Below are 18,286 nucleotides of genomic sequence, written 5' to 3'. Positions count from 1 at the left end.
GGCTAACATGGAACTCTCTGCTAACTATTAGCACGTAGGACTTACATGTAAGACTAACTTTGTCTTTGTAGTCTCACATGTGAGCCTCATATGCTAACAATTAACGGAGAACTAACAAAATTTTCAATTTAGGTTTAAATCCTAAAAGAATTCATTACAAGAGCTTAAATCTTAATTTTTTGGGAATTGTTATTATCACTCCAAAAATCTCATTTGGCACTCCAAACTTTCTATAATTAGAAAGAAAAATACACTTGTGAGGAGTGTAGAATAAGATTTTTAGAGTGCTAATAACAATTCCCAATTTTTTAACCATGTGAACTATCTTACAATTGCTCTATTACGATGAGACTATTAATCCAATTAAGCCTAAAATATAAAAGACTGGTGACTTTTAGTTGTAATTAGGTTTTAATTTTGAGGACAATTGGGTATTTTTATTTTTATTTTTTTGGAAAAAATTTTGACTGCAGCAAAGCCACGGACAGGGCAATTGGGCATAATCAAGTAGAATTTTGATACATTTGAAAAACTTTATAAAAACCGATATTTATGAATTTAAATGCTTTGGTTGTCGATGATAAAAACTCATCTGGTGCCGCTTCAAAACTAAATATTCTGTCCGTCCTTCAATGGAAGCTCAGCGTCTGCTTTCTGGGTTTTGCTCAACATCGCCGATTCCAAATGCCAAAACCCAATTCTTCGCCAAATTTCCCTCCCCTTCTTCTTCCACCACTTCTTTTGCTCAATCCCATAAATGGGTCTTCTTCAAAGCTCGCCCTTTGTCTACCAAGTTAATAAAGTGCACGAACACCACACACACAGAGACAGCTGAGGTGGTGGTTTCTTCGGATTCATACAGTCAAGATTCGATAAGTGGGATTCCGCGGAAAAAGCTTGCGGTTTTTGTCTCCGGCGGTGGCTCCAATTTCCGGTCAATCCATGAAGCGTGTCTTAACGGTTCGATTCTCGGAGACGTCGTCGTTTTGGTCGCAAGTAAACAAGGTATCCTCCGCTCTCAAGTGCTTTTGTCATTGTCAATCAATCCAGTTTGCTTTTCTTACTGGATAATCATGGTATTTCCCTTTTATGCAACTGCTCGATCTTAACATTTGTTGTTATTGCTTGCTCTAATTTTTGTTTTGTGACCTCAAATTCTGATCTCGGTTTTGTTTTTGTTGGGAAAAATTGTGCATAGATTGAATGAAAAAGTTTTCGTAGTCACATGTATTAGCATCCTTTCGATGCCAGCATTGATGTTGGACATAGATGATGCATTTCTGATTGTGTTTGGAACAAAATGTTAAAAGTGTTTGGTGCTTTTCTTGGAAGCACTTAGCTTGTGAATGAAAATGTCTTATGCTTCTCACAAAAGCACTTATGAGCAGGAGTGCCTCCTGCAAATGCTTTTCTGAATCAGAGCCCTTAGACTTGCTCTGAAGGCTTGTTTCATAATGGTATATATTGGTACTTGGGGTTTCTTCTGCTAATGATAGAGTGGTAAAAATAGAAAGCAAGTTAGGAGCTTTAAAGATATATTATAGAAATCTTTGATGGGAATATTGTATATCCATTCATGTGTACGGTATGTTATTTTGCTTGTCAGGTTGCGGAGGTGCTGACTATGCAAGAGATATGAGCCTCCCGGTTATTGTGTTCCCCAAAACTAAACTTGAGCCCGATGGAATATCTCCGGCTGACCTTGTTGCTACCCTTAGGTCAGGCTCTTCGACAGCTCAAAACTTTTGTATCTAAGTTTCTCTCTCACTTGGGTATTTAGAATGCCGAATCATCTACTTATACTTAAGATGGCAGAAGAAGTCTGCCTAACTGTATTGATATTTTATTTTAACATGAGAACAAGTATGGTACTTGTTTGATTAAATGCCTCAAAGGGGAGGCTGAGGCAAGCACAAATATTATTGGCGTCCAATTTTTAAATAGGTTAACCCGCTTGTTTTAATGAATTTATACTTCCAATTTTACTCATGGCAAATTGAAAATCAAGGACACAACGCATATTATGTTATTTACATTACTTATCAGCCTCTGTGCATTTTGGTTGATTTTGAATAACGAACGTGAGTTTTATTCACTATAAACAATCTGTAGGACCATAGTTAAAATTACATGCTTATTCTCTGGTGTTTCACTAGCCTAGGGACATAGCCCAACTTGAGCTGTTGCTAGCGTGGCATGAATTATCTATGAGCAGTCTTTTAAGCATCGTTTTATTGCTAATTAGCTTTTGATTGTTGATATGATCAGGGGATTGGAGGTTGACTTTGTCCTCCTGGCTGGTTACTTGAAACTTATACCGGTAGAGTTGATACGAGCGTATCCCAGATCCATACTGAACATCCATCCGTCACTCCTACCAGCATTTGGAGGCAAAGGTAATTACGGTATGAAGGTCCACAAAGCAGTCATTGCTTCTGGGGCAAGGTATGCATCTTTCACCGACATCCGATTGGCTTTTGAATCAACCTTCACTCATTTGAGTTACATTGCTGTTTGCATGTACGAGGAGAAGTTCTAATATTAGGTATTTCATTTTCATCAGATACTCAGGCCCTACAATACATTTTGTTGACGAGCACTATGATACAGGACGTATCCTTGCTCAAAGAGTTGTCCCTGTGCTTGCTAAGGACACTGCCGAGGAGCTGGCAGCAAGGGTTCTTAGGGAGGTAATGCAATTTTTTTGTCTTGTTGAACCACTGATTGAATCCAAAGAAGCTTTTCTCCGTCTGTTTGATTTTGGATATTGACCTCTTTCAAATGCTAGAATCATAACGTCTGCGCATTCTATTCAATTAAATTTCTAATTTGGCTTCATTATTGATTTTAGGAGCACGCCTTATATGTGGAAGTAACAAAAGCGTTATGTGAAGAACGGATAATTTGGAGGGAGGACGGTGTTCCTATCATCCGAAGCAAAGAAAATCCCGCTGAATACAGCTAGAGGAACCAAAGGTTTTCAGTTTTGAAGAGGCTTTGTCCAGTTTATATACACTACTACCTGTTACTTGGATGCATTGCATTTCATATGCTCACAAAGAAAAAAAAAAAAAAAAAAAAAGGAGAGAGAGAGAGAGAGAGAGAGAGAGAGAGAATGGTAGCAGAAAAAAAGGTGCCAAACTTAGACTGGCATGATTTCTATTCATTGTGTACGAGTAAATATAGTCAGCGCTTGATTCCTGTTAAACTGCAGGCCATCATTTTGTAGAATGGCGCGACGTGTATCGTATGTTTCTTTTTATTATCTAGATGGTTTGAGTGTATCGTACAATGGGATGTTAATTTAAAAGAAGAAGAAAAAAGAACATATCAGAGAGTTAAGTGGCAAACTCTCAAAGTTGGACGTACCACATTTCAGAATTTTCAGCTTTCTTTGCTTGTGTTGCTTTCTCAGTTAATGAGACCCAACTGAATTCATGATACATTATTGTTGACCCTAAAAACTACTAAGCTTACGTGGTGTGCATACCGAATAATTAATAAGCTAACTACGTTCTTCGGTTGATGCGGGGCATGCCAACTCGACGGCCGAGCTCGGTCGGGGAGTAAAATGTGCTGATATTGAGCGCTGCTGACTTCTTGATCTCACGATTGCGGCCGAGGAAGGACCACATTTTGGCCTTCAGGTTCTAGATCTTGAAGACAAGGTTGCTAGTTCTGTAAAGTTCAATATGAAATTTGGCTTTCAATGTGCCGAATGTAATAACTTGTAACACCTTACTTCGCCGAGAAGGTTAATGAGATGACCTCTGCCAATAAAGATTTGATTCTTGACCGAGACTTGGATAGATAAACAGTCAGCCTCGACGCAGTGCTGTTTATCCAAACTGAAGGTGCTTCGTAGTTAGCTGATTCTACGGCAACAGTGCTGTTTATCCAAACTGAAGATGTTTGCCGGTTGCCTTCACAGTGTTGTTTATCCAAACTGAAGATGTGTCGGCGAAAAAAGAAAATTAAAATCTCAAGGTTGTTGAAAGGTTTCGCGTTGAGCGAAAGTTTGCGCAGGGCAGTTTGTATGTTGAATTGGAAGGATTAGAATGATACACCCCCTTCTTATTTATAGAAGCAAATCTCGTCATGGCCGAAACCAGAATTATACTCGGATTAGGATTCTTTATCCTAATTTATCCAAGTCTCGGCCAATCCTACCTCCATTAGAACTTTGAACCAAACTCTTTATTCGGCCACATTTACTTCTCAAATCTCAGCATCGTCATCCCATTGAGACTTCTTGTTATACTAGGATTCGACTTTCCCATCAATCCGTCTCATACTAGGACTCGCCCGATCCTAACCGAGCGGCCCATAATAACTAGAATTCGCGATAATTCTAGAATCATATTGCCGGCCCAAAAACAACTCCTAACTCGGCCCACACTAATATTTTGGACCCAAACTAAGGGCCGTATATTTTCGCTTGCAGTTGACATCCCAAGGAGCGTATAGTGGTGGTGATACAGCAGAGGTATGAAGATTTTTTTTGCTATTCTCATTTGCTCATCCAATTGTTCCCTCATATTGGTCTTCAACTCTTTGTTTTCAATATTTTTGAAGTTAATCTTTAGATTTTTCTCAAGCCAAGTGTTTTTAGATATTATTATATCTGGAATTTATATGTTAAAAGGAAATTGAACTAAGATCAGAGGATTCTAAGTGAACTTATAACGAGAGAGAATGAAAAGTAGAAATTTTTCTTCTTGTTTTTTTTTTATTTCTTGTTGTTCGGTATATAATTGTAAGCTCCATGGTTGTATTGACAACCCTCTCTTTTCCCAAGAATCCAACGTAATCTTGTAGCATCACCCAAATGTTGCAGTATCTGAATTCATGTATACATGTTTTCCAATATATGTCCTTGTTCTCTGAATGTCAAAAATGTCTTGAGACTGGTGAGTCTTCTTTTGTGATAAGGTATCTGGTAAGTGAAAGAGTTATGGTTTCTTTCTCTTCAAAACCGGTTTTCTAGAAGGTGGTTTTTGACACTCCTGTATGTAATGTTACGAATGGACTAAATTGCCCTTTTAAAGACTTTCCCCAAAATTTACCAGTTCTGTTTCAGCCGAGAACACTTGAAATCGAAGAGACTGGGTGCAACCTCCTTCACGTACATCTCGAGCAACTCAGCGCGCGAACTTCGAACAGCCGGATGCGAGCCTCTCCGACGACGGAAACCCTGCAGATGCGCGCCTCGACGCCGCCTCCGCTCCGTCGCTTCCAAAGCTGGTAACTTTTTCATACCCCTCCATATCTGCCTGGTATTATCTAGGAATATCGTTTAAGCTGATCTTTGTCGTTCCTCTTCGGGTCGTATCCAAATGCGTACGCTTTATCTGCTGGACTTGTAAATTGGGTCCTCAAGTAAAAATGTTTTCGGTGGCTTCTATTTGTCCAAGTTTTGATTTTGTTGGTCGAAGTTTTCCAATAGTTTCAATTTGGTCCATGTGGTTTTAGTTCACTGATTTTCGCAATTCTACGTTAGCGTAGCAGCTTAATTCTGCTATTTGGTTCGATAAATTTGACGAAAGTAAGTCATTTTTATTTGAATTGCAACAACTAGTAAACTAAGGGGATCAATGGCAAAAACTGAAACTTTACTGATAAGAAATTGGTCGTGTTTTCTGCCCTTCATTAGTCATTACTGGCAAGAGCATTTTTCCGATTCTCAGATGAAAATATCAATTATCTTTTTAATGCTTTGCATACGACCATAGTAGTCATATAAATGCGGTTAGTTGGTATGGACCAGTTCATAAACGGATAAATTTCCTCGTCAGATGTATAATTGGTACAAATTATCAAGGGACGAATATTTTTCTGTTATATCCTTAAACTTTGTTAGCATAGTGTTTTCGACCCACCACTATGAGTGATGCATTATGGATTAAACAAGTCCAGAGGCCTTTTTTTCATGTTTTGATGGAGATTTATTATTTTGCCAAACCCATAGTTGAGGTTATAGCTGATGCCATTTTCTATTCTTAGTTTCTTACTCCAATACTGCGTTCTTTTCTTTAATTTTAGGAAATCTCGTAGAAGTCTCTGAGGCAGTTAAGCCTAATATCTCTAATGATGGAGATACTGCCAGCTCAACCCTTGAAGCATCTATATCATCTCTCACGCTTACTAGTTCGTCATGTCTCAACCCAAGAAAGTCTTTCCAAGAAAGTTATTCTTTGTCCTGACCCCTCCTTGCAACAATCTTACATGGAATTGTCACAGACATTCTACGAAGCTATGAAAACTTGTGCATCTCTCAAGTCGATACCCATTGCCAGACAACTCCATGGCCAACTCATTTCTATAGGCTTGGACTCTGCTATTTTCCTCCAGAACCATCTCTTGCATATGTACTCCCAGTGTAGCCTGGTAGATGATGCTTGTCGGGTTTTTGATAGTATTCAACAACCTAATGTTTTTAGTTGGAATACAATGATCAGTGGCTTGGTAGATTCGCATCGGATGATGGAAGCAGAGAAGTTGTTCGAAGAAATGCCCATGAGAGATTCTGTGTCTTGGACTACAATGATGTCTGGGCATTTTAACAATGGACAACCAGCAAAGACCATTAAAGTGTTTGCTTCAATGGTTCGGAACTGTGATAGTTTTTCCGACCCATTTTCCTTCTCTTGCGTAATGAAGGCTTGTGGTAGTCTTGGCTACATCAAATTGGCTCGTCAATTGCATAGTCTTGTGGAGAGGTTAGATTTTGCAAACAACATGGCGATTCAAAATTCGATTATTGATATGTACATTAAGTGTGGTGCGTTGAGCTCTGCTGAGAAAATGTTTTGGAGGATCCCATATCCGAGTTTGTTTTGTTGGAACAGTATGGTCTATGGTTACTCGAAACTTTATGGGGTTGGAAGGGCTCTTCATTTGTTTGTTCAAATGCCTGAACGTGACTGTGTGTCTTGGAACACCATGATTTCAATCTTGTCTCAACATGGTTTTGCAGTTGAGAGTCTCAGTATGTTTGTTGAGATGTGGAACCAAGGTTCTAGACCAAATTCTTTGATATATGCCACAGCACTTAGTGCATGTGCAAGCATACATGATCTTGAATGGGGTACCCATTTGCATGCTCGTATCATCCGTATGGAACCAATTCTTGATGTTTTTGCAGGTAGTGGGCTGATTGATATGTATGTCAAATGTGGACACTTGCATTTTGCAAGGCAGGTGTTTAACACCATGACAGAACGCAATGCAGTTTCTTGGACTTCTTTGATCAGTGGAATTGTGCAGTCTGGGCTTGAAGACGAAGCTTTATTGCTGTTTAACCAAATGAGAAAGGCTCCTATTTCCTTGGATGAGTTTATTCTTGCAACAGTCCTTGGGGTTTGTTCAGGCCAAAAGCATGTTTTAGTTGGGGAACAGCTCCATGGATATACAATCAAGGCTGGGATGACCTCTTCTACTCCTGTGGGGAATTCTCTTGTCACAATGTACACAAAGTGCGAAAATACTCATAGTGCAAACCAGGCATTCAAGCTGATGCCAGTTAAAGATATAATATCATGGACAGCAATGATCACGACATTCTCTCAAATTGGTAATGTTGAAAAAGCTCGAGAATATTTTGATAAAATGCCAGAGAGGAATGTCATAACTTGGAATTCAATGTTAGCAACATATTTCCAAAATGGTTTTTGGGAAGAAGGCCTAAAATTGTATATTCTAATGCGAAGGTTGGAGGTTAAACCTGATTGGGTCACCTTAGTAACTTCAATCAGTGCCTGTTCTGATTTAGCAGTATTAAAACTTGGGGTTCAAGTTATAGCTCAAGCTGAAAAACTAGGGTTTATCTCTAATGTTTCAGTCAAAAATAGCATTATTACTTTGTATTCAAGATGTGGGAGAATTGAAGAAGCGAAAAGAGTTTTTGATTCAATTTCTGATAAAAATTTGATTACGTGGAATGCGATTATGGCAGGATATGCTCAAAATGGTGAAGGTAGGAAAGTGATTGATGTTTTTGAGAATATGTTGAAAACGGATTGTGAACCTGATCATATAAGTTTTGTATCGGTTCTATCAGGTTGTAGCCATTCGGGGCTTGTAAAAGAGGGGAAACACTACTTCACTTCCATGACTGAAGAATTTGGCATCTATCCAACATGTGAGCATTTTGCTTGTATGGTAGACCTACTTGGTCGGGCTGGGTTATTAGAGGACGCCAAGAAATTGATAGATGAAATGCCCTTTAAGCCAAATGCTGCCATATGGGGGGCCTTGCTTGGCGCTTGTCGGGTTCATCGCGATTCAAAGTTAGCAGAAGTTGCAGTGAAAAATTTGATTGATTTAGATATAGATGATTCTGGGAGTTATGTCCTTCTAGCTAATACATATTCTGACTGTGGACAATTAGAAGCTTTTGCAGATGTTAGAAAGGAGATGAGAAAGAAGGGCATTGAGAAAAAACCCGGTTGTAGCTGGATAGACGTTGATAATAGGGTACATGTGTTCACTGTAGACCACACTAATCATCCGCAAATAAAGGATATTTATAGAATACTGAATGAGATTGTTAAGAACATAGGAGATACAAGTTGCTCTGTGAATCCACTTAGCTCACTATTTTATCAGGATAATCACATTGAAAAACTTGATGTTGCTGTTGGGATTGTTTGATGCCTATCTACATGATGAAAAACCTTCAAGTTTTCCTTGATTGCCACATGGTAACGAAGCTGATTTCCCTTTCTACCTCAAGGGCACTTATAATGCAGGGTAGATACCGGTTTCATAGTTGCAAGGTTGGAATTTGCTTCTGTGGTGATTACTGGTGATCTCTGGTATGTAATAGATTCTCCTACTATTGTGTTCTCCATTCCTTGCTGCTGCTGTTATCACTATTTGTTTGAGGAAGACTACTTTTTTGAGTATATCTGTTACTCTGATAGATTCCTAAACTCTAAAAATGTGCATGTGTAGACACACCGGTACATGACCAATGGGCACTAACACAAAATTGATGACAGATATTTCTTGCTAGTTACTAGTTAGATGTCATTAGATGTCTTTAGGAATGTGCATCCTTTGTTGACAGTTGCTATTATTAGTTGTGGCAGCCCATGATGCATGCAAAATTGAAATGGCAAGATGTTGGATGTAGGGAGGGTTGCTGTCTATTTATTTATTGTTTTTTGCTTCTGTTGAAAAAGAAAGAGATTTGTTGAACTTATGTTGTAATTGGATATGCGGATTTGAAATGAAAGATTGGGATTATTTTTAGTGTAGATTGCTTAACAAGACTTTGAAATATAAATCTTTAATGTTAATAAGATCCACGTGTAATTTGAGTCTTGACTATTTGAGCAATTTCCAATTCAAGGGGAAAGTATAATTTCAAATTCTCTCTGAATTTCTTAAATATGGAAACTTCTTTTTCTTTGCGATGTTTTATTTTGACATTGATGCAAGCAATTTAAACTGAGTAATCCAAGGTCCCATTTTAAATCCAATTTTCCAAAGCAGCCTTAATGTTCAAACAAAAGTAAAAAAAAAATCCAATTTAGTTTCTAGGCAGGATTGACATGGCTCTGATTGTTCTTTCTTCATTCCTTTGTTGAACTTATGATCATTCCAAACCCTTGTTGCTTTGTTTTCGTGGTTTCGATTTTTCTTCGCTATGTTTTATCTGCTGTTTGGGACAATAACTGTTTAATTGCAAGCAGAAAACTAGATGCTCCGTTGCTATCCCACCCCACACCAGAAAGATAAACAAAACAAAATAGGTTTTTTTGTTTAATTTTTGAATTTCCTGTCTCTTATTTTTTAGAGTTTGGTAAAGGTAGATAATTAGAACAGGAAGGTATCTTAACAGAACTGTTCATATTAATTATTCCTTCTAGAACAAGACAGGGTTTTCCTCTTAGGAATTCTGGAAAATAAAGTGGCCCTCTATCAGATTTTAGTTTTCCATGAATGCTGGTTTTAATATTTACTTCTTCGAATGCATAGATGGTTTTAAATCTGCTTCTTTGACTCCTTTAGTCCTCTGTATGCATTAAAGTACATTGCAACACTCTTCATTTAGAACTGATTTATAAGGAATACCAGGTAAAAGTTCACCGTGCCTCTACTAGTTTAAGATTGCAGAAATCCACGTTGCGGTGCTAGGTGATGCAATTTTGAATAATTAGTTGGGCGTTTCATGCTCGCAGTTCTGTTCCACCTTCATGTGATGCACATGGACACCGAAATCATCGTAATACCTGTGATTTGCTTGTGATATGGATGATGAATTCAGATTTTCTATTGAAGATTTTAAAAGGTCTCATTACATGGTAATTTCTCTCGGTATAGCGGTAAATGCTGTTGAATCGTTATTATTCTCATTTTTATGGTTGTTATCAACGGTTCAGATGTTTAAGAGGTAGCAATGAACTCACAGTAAAAGTGTTTTTACGTTTTTGTAGGGAGCAAAACCAAGTTTGGATGTGATGAAGGATACCGGCCTTGGTCACTAAACTCGCCAAAACGAGTGAAATTACAATGCTAGCCTTTATCTACCGGACCTTGGGTTCAAAACGAGAAGCGGAAAATGGCGGATTGTAGTTTGGATGAACAAAAGACTTGAAGCAAATGCAAGCTGCTACAACAAGAGGACTACATTTGTCTGCTGGGTCCATGATTGGCTGTAAATTGGTAAAAGCAAGCCCGCGGGAGGAGCAGAAAGGGGCTGTATAGCTATTTTAGAAAGTAACATGTATTGGTTGTTTTTGAGAAAACCGACATTGATATTCCAAAAATCTCACTGGCGTAAAAGAACCTCACCCTAAATGACTCCATGATATATATATTTTTTTCAAAAATTTTGGGATCAAATCAGTTCTTTTGTTATCAATGTAGTTAAGATTCTTAAGTAACCATACAACATTGCCCTAATTTCAAGGGTAGAAATCTTAAAATTTCGAATTAAGTAATTCCCGAAATAAAAGTTTTCATTGGATAAACGAAATTTAAAGAATAACAAGTTAAAGTTTTTATTTTTTGAAATAGAATGATATTTTTATACTAAGTTAAAGTGTTTATTGGATAAATGTATTCCGAAGAAAGTGCTTTTGCTCCGGGTAGGACCAGTGACCTGTAAAAAGTAACGATAAGGATAAACTTACTATTCGGAGACATTAGAATTTTAGACAAATGGGGATTTGTGAAAAAAGTTTGGTACATCAGGGGTTGTTTTTGTAGTTCTCAAAACCCAGCAGGTCTTTTCTGAAAACATGAGAAACCTCGGGGTGTTAGTGCCATTAAGCACTTTTTAAAACCACAGTTTGCAATAACTTCCGAGACAGAGAGAGAGTTGTCTCTCTTTTTCCTCCGGATTTTGCCCCTTATCCTCGTTTTGCCGAAGCTTGTTGTCGGGTTAGTGAACTGATTTAATTTTTCTTCTTCAACTCCGAATTCAGTTTTGGTTCCGGTTAATTTCGGTTAATTGTAGTTTGCTGTAATTATTTTGGTTGATTCCGATTGAATTCCAACTTGAATGCCCATAGCTGGATTAGGTATATTCTGTGCTAGTTTCTGTTGTTTTTGATCCTTGGATTGTTCCGGGCGAGAGGATGTCGAGTCGGCTGAGGCTTGTTCATCTTGGAGCTCGTTTTTAAGTGCTTTTAAAATGACTGAATACGCTTTTAGTAAAAATACTTTTTAAACCAATCCTCAATACAAATTCAAATAGATTCTGAAAAAGCATTTTAAGTATTTCCTGCAAGAAGCACATATTTGATGCTTATTCCGAAAATCATTTTTTGGAACTCAAAATATTTTACCGAAAATGCTTTCAATTATTTTAAAAGTACTTCCAAACGAACCATTGTTTTATACATTGAATATATCCATTGATCAAATTTTATTGTGAACAATTGTATCTCAAGGGAGAGTGCACTCATATACTCGGAGTTTCATGAACGAAAACATTTTTTTGCTTTGCTTGTGCAATGGAAGTTTCATTCAATAATTATCTGGTTATCCACGCTTTGCTTATTTGTTGAACTCAATCCGCAGAAGTGTATCTACCAAGCAAGTTATTGTCCTTGCATTGCGATAATTAGTGAACTAACAAGAGTTCAACAACAACAACAAAACCTTATTCCACTAAGTGGGGTTGGCTGTATGAATTCTAGAACGTCACTGCGCTTAGTTTTGCATCAAGTGTTCTATAAGCTCCAAGTACCCCATTTCTTTTCTTAAAGTCTCCTTCCAAGGCTTCCTCTACCCTTTTTCCGTGAGCCTCTGCCACATAATTGCATTTTCTAATGTGTAGGTCTTCAGTTCACATGCCCAGCACCTTAACTAATTTTCTCTGATCTTATCTTCAATTACAGCCACTCCTACTTTACCTCAGATATCCTAGTTCTTAATCCTATTCTTTCAAAACTTAGCCCAAACTGTGGAGACAAAATCATAATTTGGCCTTTGTTGTATAAAACTCTTGTATACTCATACGGTTCAGTTTTCTTCTTACTGCAATCAGGAGAGCTTTTATTAGCATTGCTTTAGAGTTTTTTTGCTCTTAATGGGCCGCTACTTTATTCTTGGGTCGGACTTTTGCTTCTTCTTCTTCTAAATTTCTAACTCGGCTCATCTTCTACCTCCTTAAATTTGTAGTTCCTTCTTTTAACTACTCAATTTCACACTATAAATTTCTGATTTTCAAGAATTTACTAGAGATTTAGGATTGAGAAAATGAGGGATTTGTTATTGTTGTGTTTTATTTCAGATAATCTTCTTGGAGGACTTGGAATTTGACATCTTTCAGTTCTAGAGGTGAATCGCAACGGCAGGTACGTTTCTTTTAATTTACCCTTTTAATGAAAGCTTGGGGGGATTTAGTATCAAAATAGTTGTTGGCAATTGGTATCTTGCAATTCTGAATGTTGTTGTATGTCGGTTGTTGATAGTGATTCTTTTGATAAAATCCTTTCACTAATGAAATTTGGCTTCAAAGTTCATCCCACCCAAGTTCTGTTTCTTGGGTCCATGCCTGGGCATAGTAGACTAGTAGTTATGTAGAATGAAATCATCATGCAATCTCTGAGCAGCTGGCCTTTATCTGCACACTTAGTTTGTGATGATAGTTGGAGTAATCAGCTACAGTAATATGGAACTAAATGTTAGTATATGTATTTAATCGAAGTCTTTTGTGAGAGTTACAGAAGATTCATATATCAGTGCTTGGTCAGTGATTCAAACACTACTGGGGCTGACAACCGTCTTGCATGAGTATCATAACGTCAACTTAGTTGGCTTCTTTATTTTCTAATACGACTAGCATTTAACAGTATGCTTTAGTCAGTTGTGGTTGAGAAATCTGAATGAGTATTATAATATGGGGTGTGATATCCACATACCCCTTTTTACACACACCCCTTATTAATTCCCATCCTTTGATTTTCTTCAATCCATTCGATCCGATAGCCGGAAATTAAAAGGGTGTGTGAGAAGTAAAAAGGGGTGTTTGAATAGCACGCCCCTATAATATTAACTTAGCCCCTGATCATGAGCAAGAGCTTTTCTCTGATTCTCAGATGAAAATACCAATTTTCTTTCTAATGTTTTGCATCAATAGTAAATAGTAATTTCCTAGGACCACAGTAGTCATATAATTACTGACTGTTGGTACAGACCTGTAACGTGGGGCATTCAGTCGGAAGTCTATAAATGCTGGTGTCTTCTTTCAAACATACCATTGGCAATTTTTTCAAGCTTATACTGAATATGTTGTGTAATTGGTCGTATGACTCGTATCATTGTAATTTGTTGGGGTTGTGTTTCCGAGCTTTGATGATATAGATACCTGAACGTATATTTTATCACTTTCTTTGTTTCGCTGGAAAAGTAATACCAAAATTTCACTGGGAAGTCTATGAATTGTACGCTGAAAGTTCTATTAAGATCCTTGCATGTGAATTTGGACAATATTTTTCCTGTATTGATTCTGCAAGCTGTTTACGGTATTTGAAAAATGGCTGACTGTTTAAGAAAGAGTAGCGCAAACTCTTAAGAATTAAACATTTCCATGTTTTGTCGGATACTTCTGATTTTGCCAGTCCTTTGAATGTTTTAGCGATTTAACCAACTTTTAGATGTAAGTTATAACAACATACGAGCCAGTGCTGCTTTTCAGATGCTTGCTCCTTCCAAAGAACGCCGCTTTTAAGTGATTAATTTATGTGCCGCCAATTAACTTCATTTTCTTAAGCTGGCCAGGTTCTCCAGCATGGGAAACAAGCCTGCGAAGCAAGAAAGGGAAGAGGTATTGTTGAAAGTTGTTCCTCCATTGGACCGTGCATATGTTAGGTGGCTTGCTCGCGATCTTGAGAGGACTCATGGCTTTACACCAGTGAACCCTCGTGCGGTGAAGCCGCCAGAACATTATATTGAGTACATGCATTTGAATGGCTGGTTGGATGTAGACCTGGGCGATCCTGATCTAGCCCATTTATTCAAGTAGATAGCGATGGCGATGCACTCAAAACCAGATTTGAGAAGAAGAAAAAGAGTGGCATTTCTACCAGTATAGCAGTGATTGGATTGTGATTTGAGTACATATCTGGCCCTCCAATTTGATGTAACATTTCAAATTTTGGATTCAAATGGGGCTTCTTGTATCGAATGGCTTATTTCACTTTTGCTCTGGAATCCACATTTTGCCACTTAACACCTTGAAACTCGATTTTGTTTCACTTTTGTTTATTTCGTTAAATTATTGTTAACTTGCCGACGTGGCCATGATGGTGACTACCGATAGGCATGTCAATTGATTGAATTTTGATATGAATCGATGAAATTAATAGGGTACGAATTGAGACTTTTAATCCAATTATTCGAATTAGATTCGAATCTGATAATCCAAGTTAAAATGAATGTCGATATGGTTCAAGGTTGATCCGATCCAACTTAATATGACCTAACATTTAATTTTTATGTTATTTTAAAAATATTTTAATGTTGTAGGTCTATTTGACTAAACTGTATTTAGGATAGAGAAGGAGAAGGGTCGGCGGCAACAGAGAGAAGAAAGAGATGTAATTCTGAGGTGTGTGTTGTATCAACCCTTTGTGCCTTTATTTATAATAGTAGGGAAGGTTAAATCATTATCCTATCAGAATTACAACTCTAATAGAAATTTAACTACTAAAGGGAATATACAAAAGCACTCCTAGATACACTAGGATTTACACAATCACATTTCTAATCCATAGGACTGCAACACTCCCCCTTGAGTGTGTAAATACTCAAATAAGACATCGCATCAGATCTTCAGCAGATAAGGTAGAATAGTTGATGAAGTTGTTGGCACAACTGGTGAATGCGAGTCTCAAATTTAAAAGAAAGTATGCATTGGTAGTAAAACTCACAAAACCTTGCTATGTAACACCTAAGGCTGGTGAATACCTTATACTAAGGAGAAAAGTGAGTAGTATACATAATGTCTAAAACAAACGTCAAACAGGACGAAAGTGGTGAACTCAACGGAGTATGATCATCCCATGATGGGTGCCTTGTTAAAACCTCGTTATGTAGCAAAAATCTAGTGGGAAAAATGCTCTTAATCGTAGGAAAAAGAGTACACTAAGATCAAGTGAGTATGCTTCAGGATACTCCCCCTGAGTTGGACATAACTTCCAAATAAGAAAACTACAAGCAATTCAACTCAGATAATTTACGCATATCGATTCCTTGGACGAGCTTCTAAAAAGTAGACTTGGGCAATGACTTGGTGAAGAGATCGGTCAAGTTGTCTTGGGAAGAGATTTGCTTGATTTCAATGTTCTGATGCTGTTGTTGCTGGGGAGTGGTGCTATATGCTTGGTGTTGTCTCCTTTGATGTATCCCTTCTTTAACTGCTCTGTATTGTCTTCAAAGATCGTCGTAGGAAGGTCAACGATGGAAGTAAGACCACTAGTGCTTTGAATATGTTCCATGACTGCTCTCAACCAAAAGCACTCACGCGATGCTTCATGCAGGGCGAGAATGTCAACATGGTTCGAAGAAGTCACAACTAGCGTTTGCTTGGTAGACCTCCAAGATATAGCGGTGTCTCCAACAGTAAAGACATAACCCGTTTGAGAACATGCCCTATGTGGATCAGATAGATAACCATCATCTGTGTAACCAACGAGGCGAGAATCAACTTGAGGACCGAAGGAAAATATCTTTAACACCATTCCAGTATCTGCATGTAGGCACATTGTTGTATCTAGCCAAAAGTTTAACAGTGAATGAGATGTCGGGTCTAGTGCATTGAGCCAAGTACAATAAAAAACCAATTGCATATAGGTATGAAACTTTAGGCTCCAAAATCTCTTCCTCATCCTCCTTGGGACGGAAGGGATCTCATTTAGCATCTAGAGTCTAAACGACCATAGGAGTACTCGAAGGCTTCGCTTTATCCTCATTAAAATGTCGTAACACCTTTTGGGTGTAGTTCGATTGATGTACTAGGATTCCATCCGAACAATGCTCAATCTCCAAGCCGAGACAATATCGAGTTTTCCCAAGATCTATCATCTCAAATTTCGATTTCAAGTGAGTGGCAATTTCCTCAAGCTCTGCGGGAGTTTCAACGAGGTTCATGTCGTCGACATAAACTGCAACGATTGCAAATCCAGAATATGACTTCTTTATGAACATGCATGGGCATAATTCGTTGTTCACATAACCCTAATTTGTCAAATATTCACTCAGACGGTTATACCACATCCGCCCGGATTGTTTTAATCCGTAAAGTGATATTCTCAATCCAATCGAGAAAGTGTTTCGTGGTCTAGAACTATTTGAACCAGTCAATGGAAGTCCATCTGGAACTTTCATGTACATTTCCATATCTAAATCCCTGTAGAGATATGCGGTTACCACGTCCATAAGCTGCGTATTTAGTTTTTCAGAAACTACCAAACTAATAAGGTAGCGGAACGTTATGATGTCTATTATGAAGGAATACGTCTCCTCGTAATCAATCCTAGGGCGTTGAGAGAAGCCTTGCGCTACGAGGCATGCTTTGTATCACACTATTTCATTAAGGCATGCTTTGTATCGCACTATTTCATTCTTCTCATTATGCTTCCTCACAAAAACCCACTTGTAGCCCACAGGCTTCACATGTGATAGAGTAGGAGCTATTGGCCCAAACACCTTGCGTTTCACGAGCGAATCGAGTTTGACTTAGATTGCTTGTTTCTAGTTTGACTAATCTATTCTACATCGACATTCATCAATGAAACATGGTTCAATGTCATCGCTACGCATGATGTCGAAAGCAATGGTATACGCGAATGCATAATGGACAATCATCTCATTTTGATTCCAAACCTTATCTAATACCGCATAATGGACCAAAATCTTGTTATTTTGGGGAGGCCATTATGTCTCATCTAAGACATCGCCGTAATTTAGAATAACCTCATGTGTTGGAACATATGAGTAAGCAATGGTCGGATTCAGACTAAGGTCACTAGTTTGTGCCATTTTCCTCTTCCAAGGTTATGAATCCTTTGAACCAGGGGGCCTACCACGCTTCAGGGTAGGAGCAAATGATTAGCTAGCCGCCAATATACCAGGCCGCATGGGAGATGCGGCCGCCCCACCCTTGGGGACAGTTCGGCCTTCCAAGGTGGTATTATGACGTACTTTAAGTACGTCCATCCTTGCAGGTGCGTTTGCAGCGGGTATATATAATCTTGTCGCCTTTGCTAGATCAGTAAAAGCATCCGGCATGTTTTGAGCGATGCTCTAAAGATCTAAAATACGTCGTACTTCAGTTTCAAACTGAGGGGTGCAAGGATCTAAATGAGACATAGTGGGAGTAATCCACGATAATTCGCAGCATTCTACAGGAACATTAGTGATCTTATCTCCCCTTAACGACGGGAAGACTATCTCATCAAAGTGACAATCTGCAAAACATGTGGTAAAGAGATCTCCTGTCAAGGGCTCTAAGTAGTGAATAATTGATGGTGAATCATAACCAACATAGATTCCCATTTTTCTCTGAAGACCCATTTTGGTACGTAGTGGCAACACTATTGGCACATAGACTACACACCCAAACACACATAAATGCAAGACGTCAGGCTCGTAAATAGTAACCAATTGTAATGGTGAATAAGGTTGGGTAGCGGTGGGCCTCAGGCAGACGAACATAGCTGCGTGCAATATTGCATGGCCCCAGGCTGATACTGGCAAATTGGTTCACATAACCAAAGTCCGAGCTATCGTTTGAAGGCACTTTATGAAAGCTTATGCCAAACCGTTT

At 38.3% G+C, this 18,286-nt stretch overlaps 3 protein-coding genes across 6 annotated transcripts; all 3 read left to right on the top strand.

Moving 5' to 3' along the window:
• The first annotated feature begins 564 nt into the window (after nt 1–564).
• On the top strand, nt 565–3,381 carry LOC103940587 (phosphoribosylglycinamide formyltransferase, chloroplastic). The gene is made up of 5 exons (XM_009350733.3): nt 565–1,005; nt 1,607–1,718; nt 2,269–2,445; nt 2,564–2,690; nt 2,852–3,381. The coding sequence occupies exons 1-5, from the start codon at nt 633–635 to the stop codon at nt 2,963–2,965; spliced, it is 903 nt and encodes a 300-aa protein (XP_009349008.2). The 5' UTR covers nt 565–632; the 3' UTR covers nt 2,966–3,381.
• Nucleotides 3,382–4,507: 1,126 nt separating this feature from the next.
• Nucleotides 4,508–10,832, top strand: LOC103959295 (pentatricopeptide repeat-containing protein At2g13600-like). 4 transcript variants are annotated; one of them, XR_007254141.1, is made up of 3 exons: nt 4,514–5,244; nt 10,188–10,310; nt 10,443–10,832. XR_007254141.1 is itself a non-coding variant. In XM_048573387.1 (2 exons), the coding sequence occupies exons 1-2, from the start codon at nt 5,168–5,170 to the stop codon at nt 8,650–8,652; spliced, it is 2,271 nt and encodes a 756-aa protein (XP_048429344.1). In that variant the 5' UTR covers nt 4,508–5,167; the 3' UTR covers nt 8,653–8,791. The 4 variants fall into 4 exon arrangements, 2 of the variants coding, with proteins under 2 accessions (XP_048429344.1, XP_048429342.1); XR_007254140.1 differs by having other exon boundaries at nt 4,524–5,244; nt 10,110–10,310; nt 10,443–10,831; XM_048573387.1 differs by lacking the exons at nt 10,188–10,310; nt 10,443–10,832 and adding an exon at nt 6,459–8,791 and having other exon boundaries at nt 4,508–5,244.
• Nucleotides 10,833–11,243: 411 nt separating this feature from the next.
• Nucleotides 11,244–14,714, top strand: LOC103959289. Its single transcript, XM_048573362.1, has 3 exons — nt 11,244–11,391; nt 12,749–12,812; nt 14,239–14,714. Exon 3 carries the CDS (start codon nt 14,249–14,251, stop codon nt 14,480–14,482), a length of 234 nt encoding a protein of 77 aa, XP_048429319.1. The 5' UTR covers nt 11,244–11,391; nt 12,749–12,812; nt 14,239–14,248; the 3' UTR covers nt 14,483–14,714.
• Nucleotides 14,715–18,286: the final 3,572 nt, after the last annotated feature.

The sequence above is a fragment of a genome, unplaced genomic scaffold (assembly GCF_019419815.1).
Source record: "Pyrus x bretschneideri cultivar Hongxiangsu unplaced genomic scaffold, Pyrus_bretschneideri_v1 Contig67, whole genome shotgun sequence".
NCBI classification, from domain to species: Eukaryota; Viridiplantae; Streptophyta; class Magnoliopsida; order Rosales; family Rosaceae; genus Pyrus; species Pyrus x bretschneideri.
This window is presented reverse-complemented; position numbering and strand designations above follow the sequence as displayed.

Excerpts from the sequence above, each read along its gene's own strand:
- LOC103940587 (XM_009350733.3), top strand. The coding sequence starts at position 633 with ATGGAAGCTCAGCGTCTGCTTTCTGGGTTTTGCTCAACATCGCCGATT. Across the intron at positions 1,006-1,606 it reads TTTGGTCGCAAGTAAACAAG|GTTGCGGAGGTGCTGACTAT; the intron begins GTATCCTCCGCT and ends TTTGCTTGTCAG. Across the intron at positions 1,719-2,268 it reads GACCTTGTTGCTACCCTTAG|GGGATTGGAGGTTGACTTTG; the intron begins GTCAGGCTCTTC and ends TGATATGATCAG.
- LOC103959295 (XM_048573385.1), top strand. The coding sequence starts at position 6,088 with ATGATGGAGATACTGCCAGCTCAACCCTTGAAGCATCTATATCATCTC.
- LOC103959289 (XM_048573362.1), top strand. The coding sequence starts at position 14,249 with ATGGGAAACAAGCCTGCGAAGCAAGAAAGGGAAGAGGTATTGTTGAAA.